Source organism: Xiphophorus hellerii, chromosome 12 (genome assembly GCF_003331165.1).
Source record: "Xiphophorus hellerii strain 12219 chromosome 12, Xiphophorus_hellerii-4.1, whole genome shotgun sequence".
NCBI lineage: Eukaryota > Metazoa > Chordata > Actinopteri > Cyprinodontiformes > Poeciliidae > Xiphophorus > Xiphophorus hellerii.
The window spans coordinates 10,016,986-10,028,182 of NC_045683.1; the positions used below are offsets into that span (position 1 = coordinate 10,016,986).

Below are 11,197 nucleotides of genomic sequence, written 5' to 3' on the forward strand. Positions count from 1 at the left end.
CGGATCATCAAATCTTAAAGCAGGAAGATTATGCCGTACCTCAGAAATCTGCAAGCAGCTGCAGCCTTTCATAAAACAGCTGAGGAGGAAACATATACCTCCAGTTAGTGGAGATGCACCGGTCAGAGATTTACAGCCGATTTTTGTTTTCTTTGGAAAGCTCTGACCAATCCAATTTCTCTAAAAACTATAATTAACAGAACTCTGAGTTTTTATGTTCAAGTCTTTCTGACATCTACAGCTCTGGAAAAAATTAAGAGTCCACTGCACTGAACCCCGTTGAAACTCTAATGGTTATTCCACCAAATATTGATTTCTATTTGAGTTCTGAAAGCACTGCATCTTTTTTGTAATTTTCACCATTTCTCATTTTCACTAGTTTGTAGAATAAAAGAATAATGTTCATTTTACTCAAACATATACCTATAAAAAGTAAAGTTAGAGAAACTGATCATTTTAAGTGGTCTCTTATTTTTTCCCAGAGCTGTATATACAATCCTCAGTCATTTATTGCTGGAGAAAAGCTGATGTCACACTGTGTGTGTTAGTGGAGATGCACTGATTTGATATGGCTTGTATCTAGGGCTGAAACAATTAATCGGATTAATTGTGATGAATGAATTATTCAAATAATTGCTAAACTTAGTAATGGTTAACTGGAATATATAGACTCAAAAGATGAAAGAAGAACATACTCAGAGCAGCATGTAAGCCAAAACTGAAGAAAAAAATATATATATACAGTACAGACCAAAAGTTTGGACACACCTTTCTAATTCAATGGGTTTTCTTTATTTTCATGACTATTTATAAGGCAAGAAATCCCACTTATTAACCTGACAGGGCACACCTATGAAGTGAAAACCATTTCAGGTTTCTACCTCTTGAAGCTCATCAAGAAAATGCAGAGTGTGTGCAAAGCAGTAATCACAGCAAAAGGTTGCTACTTTGAAGAAACTACAATATAAGGGGTATTTTCAGTTGTTTTACACTTTTTTGTTTAGTCCATATTTTCACATGTGTTATTCATAGTTTTGATGCCTTCAGTGTGAATCTACAATGTCAATAGTCATGAAAATAAAGGAAACTCATTGAATTAAAAGGTGTGTCCAAACTTTTGGTCTGTACTGTATATATAACTTTTGCTTTTAAGATAAAAAAGAAAACCTCTGTCTGTACATTTGTTTTACCCAAAACTGAGATAGCAGTTTCAGCTTCATCTGCTTCATCAACACAAAGCATTCAACCAGATTTTTGCTTTGAATTTTATATATTTTAATAGTAATAGTATAGGGGACAATGACAATCTTGTAACTTTTTATAAAATGCAGAGCTGGTACAACCATTTAATAAACTTGGAAAAATAAAGCAAGAATATTCCATATCTTGTTCTTGTTGCTGAAAAGATATTTTTTAAAAATCTAGAAAGAGATTGTCAACCTGTAAAATGTAGGATATGGTTTGCTGTTTTTGTTTAATCTAGCAAATCTGCAAGACCCTTTTTATGTTGTAAACCTACATACAGTGAATTACAGATGCTTTATCTACAGAAATCTGATGCCTTTCCTCGTTAAATAACATTTACTTCATTAATAAAATTGTTGAGCAGGTAAAAACAGAAAAACTAAAAAGGTTTTGCAATCTGTGGCAACCGGAGTACTTTCAACTTGGCATTTTGGCCTCCATGTCAAAACGTTTGGACATCACTGTTCTAAGAGCTTATAACAAAAAAGACATCTTTGATTCCATTAATATTCACAAATTATCTTAAGTTTCTTCTGTTTTCTGGGGCTTTAAATACCACACAGACTTTGCTTCGGAATCTGCATTAATTTGCTTTAAGCATTAACATTACAAAGCTTATTAGCGTTAGCATGCTAAAGGTGAGAAATGTATTACTTTATGGTGTAAGTAGTCTGATCTTTTGAATTTTTAACAATTATCCCTGACAGCCTCACCTCTGTGGTGAATTGTCATTGCTATCAGAGAGTACTTTCATAAATCTGTCTGCGTGGATTTAATGACATCTGAGCAATTGTTTCCAGAGGAAATTAATACCCACAGTAAAAGGTTAACTGACAGACACAAACAGATATGAGCAGACATTCTACCCCTGTTAAAATGCCTCTTAGACCACACTCTACATTTACACACATGCACAAGACATTTGTGTGGGGGTGTGCAGGCGTGGGTGCGTGTGTGTGCGTGTGTGTGTAGGGGTGTATTGTCAGTGGGGTGCCACCTGACACAGCCGTGGCTCTGGGTCTCCGGTTGCGGGCTGCAGAGGCAGCAGGAGATTTACACCGGGCGAGTGTTGGTGTGAGGAACAACAGTGACTGCAGTGGAGCAGGACGGGTTTACGTCACAGTGCTGCCTAAACCGGGCTTTACTGCCTGAGCACAGCGTCCTTTACAAGTAGGACTTTATGCCTGTTTAATGTGAGCAATATCCTACTGATATACAGTAAAAAAAAATTATGTGGAGAATTATGTTTTTCATGGATTTAGATATTAATTACAGATTAATGCTCTCTTTCTAAGAGATAGGGTGCTCACACCAGTTTATTTATTTATTCGAACTCTAGTTCATTTGTCTAGAAAGTTTGGTTCTTTTGGGGAGGTGTGAATGCAAAATTTTAAAAAGCGAACTCTGGTCCGCCTAAAAAACTCGGTCTTAGTTTGGTTGAAGTGAACTCTGGTGCGGTACAAATGCATATGTGAACACTAAACAGACCGGAGACAACTCTAAAAGACAGGAAGTGGACAGCAGCGCAGGGCATTCTGGGTAAACACAACCAAAAAAAAACCACAAGTCTAACGCTAGAGGGAGAAATGGCTCGTGGTCTTTAGCCAAAGACAAAAACGAAACCGCTAAAATCTGACACTACTCCGTTTTTGTTTACATTTTGTGAAAAAAGACGTTACGCTCAGTGTCTTCTTCAGAGGTTTTTGTGTCATGTCCTTTAGTGGTTCTTGTTGCAGCGCCACCACAGGCAAAGAGGGGAACAGCTTTTTCAACTAGTTGATATTCTTTGACATAGCACAACATAAAAGCCAACCGCAGCAGCTGAAAATGTAACAAATGTTGCAATTTTGGTCCTCTATCGAACTGGTCTATCAGGTATGAAAACACCCAGATGATTACTTAACGGCAAAGGGCCTGAGAGTGACAAAGAAACTTTTTCTACACTATAATAATCCTTAGCGGAACATCCTTTTAACTGAAGGGGATCAGAAATATGTAAGGTTTTTAGTAAGACTTCAGCTTAAACTCAAACATACGGTTGACTAGAGCAGGAAATTTATTTGAATCCTACATTTTTAGAATCAATACGTCATCAATTCTAGAAATGCCTCCATGCAGACCAGAAATATCAACACCGACCCAAATGTAACTACAGCCTATATTTGGCATTGTAATACAACCACATAAATACAACAGAGAAGTAGATGTGGAGTATCAAGCTGAAGTAAAACTTCAGGGTTTTGTTAGGAGTGGGGCTACAAAATCATTGTTTTCAAAAAGTTACATGTTCCTTATCAAAGGAAAACACAACCTTCCCGTTTGGAACCAGTTTCCAGGGTTCCTCAACATCTTTCCTGTCAATATTCCAAACAGTTCAGCGACAATGTGTCTAAAAATATTGTTATATGGCTCGTAAAAGACCATTTCAAAATGGAGGCAATGTCAAACTGACTGAAAAAAACACCAAAATCTGAAATCTAATTTTTACCTTTAGGCAGGATTACAGTCCATAAATGATTCAACTCTTACTGATTACTTTATTTGATCTCTTGGAATGTATTGAGGGCCTTTAATGAAGAAAACATAATGTAAAGTTTTTTTGTTCAGACTTTGAATTTGCATCCATTTTTACTCCCCAACTTATTTAAGCATATTACATCCAGTATTCAGGAGCTAAAGTTTCTTGTATTCAAACAGAGAGGCGCCCTGGTCCCATAGAAACTGGCAGCATTCAGCATCAAGTGAAGTTTACTCACAGTAATTATCCACAGGTTACAGACATGTGGACCTGAGTGGCATTTTGCTATTTGAATGATTAACTACCACGGTGTTTAAACTGACTAAATCCCTACAAAAGTAACAAAAGTAAAGAAAAACTTCAGAGAACAGAAAGAAATCTGGGGCACTATCCACAGATTATGGGAAGTTTTTACATTTTGTGAAGCTTTTTGGGACGAAGTAAGTGGTTTTCTTTTCACACCACGTTTCTACCACAATCTTCTCGAGCCGTTAATTTGTGAGTCCTTTTCTCTCTCTTTGCTGGCTGTGACTGCAGAGCTTTCAGAGCTACACGAGAGCTGTGGACTTCATGCAGCCTCTACATTTACCAACAGGAAAATCCCAAATACAGGATGCATAGTGTTCTGACTGCATAACAATATCCAGGGATTACATGTCGAACTAGACACTGAAATAAGTTCTTACCTCTTGCAGATAACTTTTTGGTGTTGATTATTTTAGCGGCATATTCCTGCCCTGTTGACAGCTTCACACATCTGCGCACCACTGAAAACGCTCCCCTGCAAACAACAAACAAAATATATTCTTATTACTTTAAGGAAGATATTTTCAGATTTTTAGCAACAGCTCATATAATATTTATGTCCATCAGGAAATCTCTTCTGTTTATCAAACTTTTGCTTACATGCAACTTCTTCAGAGCCTTAGCTGGCGTAATGACTCCAGTTTTTGCTGAGACTACTCATGTTAATACATACGACTGATGATTTACTGGAGCTACAAGCAGGCTTAATATTCCTCAAATGTAACTGTGGAAAGCTACATTTAAAGACCAAGCTGTCCAGATTTATCTGCTTAATAAGCTCCCATGAGGAGCCTCAGAGCCAGTCAGCATGTTCTAGATAATGTGCTCACATGTGGATGGTGAGACGTGCAGCGAAAGAAACAAACACTTCTACAGTGAAACTACAGGGGCAAACAAAAGAGCAAACAACTCAAACGTAATATTTGACGTATTCAAAGAGCCTAGTCTGCAGAAAATGTAATTTAATATGAATTTAGTCATATAGAATTATTTAAAAATGTTGAATATGAATTGTGTTGCTCTAAAAGCTGCACAGCAAACTCTCAAGTCTCTAAATAACTTCTCAGCCTCGGCCGGCTCGGATCAATCTGGCCGGTCTGGCTTCCAGTGGGAGTTGACAGTGAAAGGTTGAACTGTGACACTGGGTTTCGCTTCTAGACCAACAAGGTCAAAGATGAAAGCTCTGGGACCAGATGGACTGAAACTCAGACGAGGCAACGCAGAGGACTGAAAGTCTTCTGTCAGATAGCATCAATTATTATTACAAACACAAACTGCTTTGAATTAAACAGATCTTCAATAACTGTGCAGTTAAACAAAATATTGAAAAGAACATGAATAATTACTACAAAACAATATTAAATGTGCTACATCATAACTACCATAAGAAATGCAATTGCACTCAAAGACAGCAAATAATAACTGCATTCAATCATACATAATCTTTACTGATAACACTTACAGAAAACTAACAAAGAAAAAAATAGCTCAAACCGCAAAACAACAACCTAGACCATTGGTTTCTGAGGTTTTAGAGCAACATTAAAGTTAATTGTAATCAGTACAAAATATTTTTTTAAAAGATAAACAGTAATACAATTACTTATATTTTGAAGTAATTTTCCATCCTGATCAAGCAGCTTTCTATTGTCTGTTATATGCATCATAAGTATTTCCGCAATATAGAAAAAAGGTAATGAATGAGGTCTTATTTTGACTCCGGGGACACAAACTCAAGAGATGTAACCTCAAAATCTATATGTTAAGGAACAAACATATGCCTTCAGAGATCAATGGTTGGTGAAAAAGACATAAATTAACTGAAAAGGGTGTGAGAAGAATCAAGCGTGACGCTACCAGGAAGCCATTATCTTCCAGTTCTGCCATATTCATAACTGCAGCCCACCTGGAGTTCCTAGAAGTACAAGATGTCCAGAGTGCAGAGACATGGCCAAGGTAAGGAATGCTGAAACCGGACCATCACTGAACAAGACACATAAACTGAACTGGCCAGACTGGGCCAAGAAATACCTGAAGATAGATTTTCCAAAGGTTTTATTGACTGATGAAATGTGAGGGATTCTTGAAGGACCAGATGGACGGTTCCGTGCGTGGATCAGACACCAGCACGGTGAAAGTGGCATACTGGTATGCACTGGTATTATTAAAGATGACCTGGTTAAACTTTTTTGGGTTGAAGATGGGCTCATAATCAACTCCCATGTTTTATAAGACATTTCCTTCAAACAGAGTTACTGGGAAAAGTCAACATCTTTCAGAAAGATGATGGTTTTTATGTATCCAAGTTCTCCTCTGTCTGGCTAGCCAGTAAAAACAAAAAACGTATCACATGAAATGATTATTGTAAAGTGATTTTTGTTTATCACTCTCACTTAAACATATGAAGATAAAAATAAAAATTTGATGGATAATAGTTGCTCAATAATTGCACACATTAAGATATTCTCCTAAAAATCCCAAAATGTCACTTTTATTTTTTTAAACATTCCTGTTTGAGGTTTATTAACATTTTGGATCAACTGAAACTAAGGTAGGTAGTGATTATTAAAAATAATCCTTAAAAATATGACTTACTTGTGCATAGTGTAATTTTTTGTGCATAGGGTGTGTTATTGCCACCCTAGTCTATGTCAATTTTATAGATAGCACGTTAAAAAAAGGCAACAAAGTGCATGATGGTGAATAAAATCAAATAGTGAAAATCAGAAATCAGCAAAACAGGTACACAAATTTGGATAATTAGTAATTTCTTCTTTTTTCTTGAAATATAAAACAAGAACCTGCTGCATATCTACGTGTTATCATCCTCAGAATGGAAAATCTTGGTCGGAGAATCTCTAATTGCAAAGTGCACAACATGTAAATCTGCACATAACCTTCAAATATGACAGAGATAAAAATCTACTTTTTATAGAAGAAAAACCACCAGCAGAGCAGCGCACAAATGTTTCACAATAAAAGTCGTTTGACAAAATCTAAATGATAACCAGTGTTGTTTTAAAGTGAAAACTCGTTATATTAGCTGCAGAATTCACTGTAAAAACTTATGAATGCCACGGCACAGAGAAGAGCAAAGAACATGCTTTCTAACAACTGTTTTAAGAGTTTGTTTATGCCAATTTGTGTTAAAGAGGAGATGCTCGTCGACCGCCAAGGCTGATATTATCTGTAATAGGCGCACAAAGTCACAAAGCTTAAATGTCACAAGTCCCACAAAGGAAGAAACAGCAGCCAAAGGTGAGAGCACAATAATTATCTCTCCTCAGATGCTTAGGATTAGTATTACAGAGTCATGGATAGCATTATTATCTCAAGGCCAAGCCACTTGCACCTGATCTCCTTCCTCTGAGATGGATGTGACAGGATGAGTAATTATAATCATTTGTAAAAGACGACTTGTAGAGCAGGATTAGTGTCACTCACACAAGATCAAAGCCCGACTAATAGGTTATATACTTTTTTCTTTTTATTCAAGAAACAAACCTGAAGAATAAGAAACATTCCCAGCAACCAGAGTTATTGCTCCTGGGAGAGGAGCAAGCTTTGCAGCAGAGAAAGTGTTATTATCCCCAGGTTGTGTGCATGAAGTCACACTGGTGGACAAAACTATTTATGTTTGTCAAATGACAAGAAAAATAACTAAAATATTATTTCTGTGGGGCATACCAGACGCCTGAAGTGAGTCTGAAACATTTGCAATAACAAAAACTACCTTAGATTCTTACTGGCATAAAAAAATTAAAACCTACAAGTGTTACTAATTCACCTGCCATCTAATTATGATGTTGAAAATGATTCAAAACTTACATCAACATGTATCCAGAGAGAAAATACTTTTTTGTGTTTTTCTCCTGAACTATTTTTAGATATAACCAGATTATTTTATATAAACGTCTTTTGTAGTCACTGATTCTGAAAATATCAACAATTATTCTTGTTTCGGACTGTAAAGCTGCCTTTGATATAGCCTAATATCCCAATATTTTAAGGTTTACCTTACTAGCAGCAAGTTTCTGTCACCCTGTTTCTCCCTCAGCGCCCATCTCTTGTGGTTCCCCAAGGTTCTGTTTTATTCTCCATTAACATGCTCCCTTAAGAATCAATCTTTAGGAAATCTCTTCATGCAGATGATTGAGAGATCGAATTACTCCAGAAGCACATTTTTCAGTGCTAATTGCATCTTGCCGTATAAATCTGGGTAGGCTTCAGCCTCTTGGCCACATTAACGGCTAGAGGGTGACGCTTGGTTCTCATTTTCACTTGGACAAACTATTTACTATTGCAAAAACCCTTTTACAAGCTGAAGCTTTTATTGAAGGTAAAGCTTTCGTTTTAACTCGGTGGGATTTTGAAAGGCTGAGCCACACTTTTCTAAGATTCCAGTTTGATCATTGAAACTCTCTGAGTATTGGTGTGAGTCAGCCCTGCCTTTAATGGCTACAGTTTATGCAGAATCTAACATTTTACTGCTGAATTTAAAGCTCTCCATGGACAAACTGCAGCATATATCCATCCTCAGCCATATGCTTCAAGGTTAAGGGGAAAAATTCTGCTGGAGAATTTTTCCCCTATTGTCCAAAATGTTTTTATTTTGTATAGATTTTTGAATACTCAAACTGCTTCTACAAAATACTGAAAGGGCATGAATACTTTCTGGTGGCACATTTTAAATTTTCCCTGATTTTGCAGGAGAAGAACCAGCTGGCACTTTAAAACAAAAGCTCTCACATTATCCTGAGACTTCATGGGAAAACAGTTCAACTATTCAAGAATTAAATCTTTGAACATAAAGTTTTAAAGTCAGGGTGGATTTCATGTGTGGATTACTAATACTAAACCATTTATTTGCAGGAAGTGCAAATAATAAAGCAGAGGCTAAGCTCACATGCGCTCCAGTAGGACTGCAGTAAAAAGGTAAACTGTAGATTTGTTGTTGATATTTCACTGGACCTAGAATTTATTTGTTCAAAGTGCAACAAGTGAAGAAGAGAGACGCAGCAATATAAAAATGGACTGATGAAAGTCGAAGACTGCCTGAAGGATCAAAGTGGAGATAAACGCTGAAACAATGGTAAAGTCTCAATATTGTCACCATAACAACAACAGAAATCAGGAATAAAAAAAAACTAAAAATGTAATGCAATTCTACACAGACATAAAATACTAAGCATCTTAAATCTCAAATAAGGCAAAATATGGAATTGCAGAAAGTAGAAAAGGTTGATAAATATGAGCATGTTGTAACTTTTCTGAAACTATTTGCTTGACTCAAGCTCAATTTTAGAGAAATTAGCAATACTTTGACGTTTTGTTTGTAGTATTTCATGCTTTAGATTTTGCTTCCGACTTAAGTGCAGATTGCAATCTGTCATTACTGCAGTCTTTTAGAAAAAGGGGTAATAAGATACAACAGCGCTGTTGTAGGGAAATTAACATACAATAACCAATTAGATGGCAGATAAAGCAGTAGAAAATTTTGTGTTTCAAGTCTTCACATTTGGTGATACATGATGCCTTGCTTTTGTTAAGTGCAACAAAAATCTTTTTTTTTTAAATTTGTCCCTCAAGCAAAGGTCTATGAAAGCTGCAGAAATAATAGAATAACTTCAAACCTTCCCAACGCATCTTATCTTATTGGTTTATTATTTATACAGAAATTCCCTATAATTACAGAAGCCATAAAAACCGCCATGCTTGCAGCTGCAGCAGATCTTTTTTCCCCTGCATATCAACAAATCCCCGCTCTGCGCGAAGGGCACACAAACTTAGAAAAACATATTTTCTGCAAACCGCAGTTTTTGCCTCATCACATGTGGAAATGCATTCACCACAACAATTTCCCTGCTTTTATTTTTATGTCCTTGTGAAATAAACCCATAAATAGAAAACCTGCGTGCTATATAAGTATGCCAAAACTTATTGAATTTCATTTGTAGTAACAATACAAAATCACACTCAAAAGCGTGGCAGGGAGCAGAGTAGTTTGAAAGCTGACGTACCGAAAAGGGGCGCACACGCACATACACGCACATACACGCACACACACAAAGCCGCTGGCCCGCTTCAACTCTGCAGCCTTGCTGCTGTCGCCTGTCCGAGCCTCCCTGCACAGCAAACAGCCCTGCCACCGACTCAGACACCCTGACACCACAGATACTCACTTCCCCAGCTCCTCGTACAGCTGATACTCGTCCGTGAATCGCGTACAGGTTGTCGTGGCCATGGCTCTCCCCTGTCTGTCTTTCTCTCGCTCTCTCTCGGTTTCTTTCGCTTCTTTCTCCTGAATCAACTCCGAAAGAATTTACCCTCAGTTCGTGCGAAAAACGGTGTAAAAAAAATGTTTAAAAAAAAATACCAACGCGGGTCCGCCCAGCAGCTAGCCGGCCGTTGGAGCGGTGGAAAAAGCCTATAAAGAGGCGCAGAGAGACGGAGTGGTTGTAGAAAGACGAAGCGGGCGGTGTGGGTGTTTCTCTGTCAGACTGACTCCGCTATCTGACAGCTACCGCGCTCAACGGAGCCGCTAGGCAAGCTGGGCGAACTAAGTACAGCCACTTCCGCTTTGGATTTCCAAAATAAAATATAATTTCCACACGAGGTCAAATTTTAAAACATTTAGAGTTTGTTCGTGTAATAAAGACTAAAAATGTGCTGACTGGTCTCAGATGTATTCTTAAAATTTAAATAAAACGTTAGCTGATTATTCTGACGGTTTTAAATGAATAAAGGATTTAGGGAAATTGATTTAAGAGAAAGATAGGCAAATGCAACATTTATTTTGTTGTTTTATTTATAGTTTTAGCACATTCAAAATAATAATTTTAGCTGTAAAAAAAAAAAGAGAAACTGGAGCAAGTCTCTATCATTATCTCATCTAGGATGGGGTACATTAATGCATGCAATTCCATTCCATTCAGTAAATTTTAATATTTACAAGTCAACTTCATTTATTTCAATAATTCAATACACAAAGTGAGACACTATATAGAAATTGATGAAGCAGAGACTGATGTTTTTATTAAATATTAATACACAAATAAGCTTTTATTTGTGCATTATGATGTCTTTGTCTTACAAATGCAGCATTTATTTATGAGAAGAAAAACATTT

The 11,197-nt window shown here is 36.9% G+C and overlaps 1 protein-coding gene across 37 annotated transcripts in view; it reads right to left on the reverse strand.

The window, feature by feature from the left end:
* Positions 1-10,592, reverse strand: part of camk2b1 (calcium/calmodulin-dependent protein kinase (CaM kinase) II beta 1) — an 82,656-nt gene extending 72,064 nt beyond the window's left edge. For 13 of the 37 annotated variants that reach the window (XM_032579648.1, XM_032579646.1, XM_032579657.1 and 10 more), the window contains exons 1-2: positions 10,252-10,590; positions 4,450-4,544 (exon numbers count right to left, since the gene is read on the reverse strand). In XM_032579648.1, coding sequence (XP_032435539.1) covers positions 4,450-4,544; positions 10,252-10,313 — 157 coding nt within the window. In that variant the 5' untranslated portion in view covers positions 10,314-10,590. Of the gene's footprint in view, positions 1-4,449; positions 4,545-10,251 lie in introns of all 37 variants that reach the window. The other 24 variants (XM_032579639.1, XM_032579635.1, XM_032579632.1 and 21 more) reach the window with 3 other exon arrangements.
* Between the last annotated feature and the right edge of the window lie 605 nt (positions 10,593-11,197).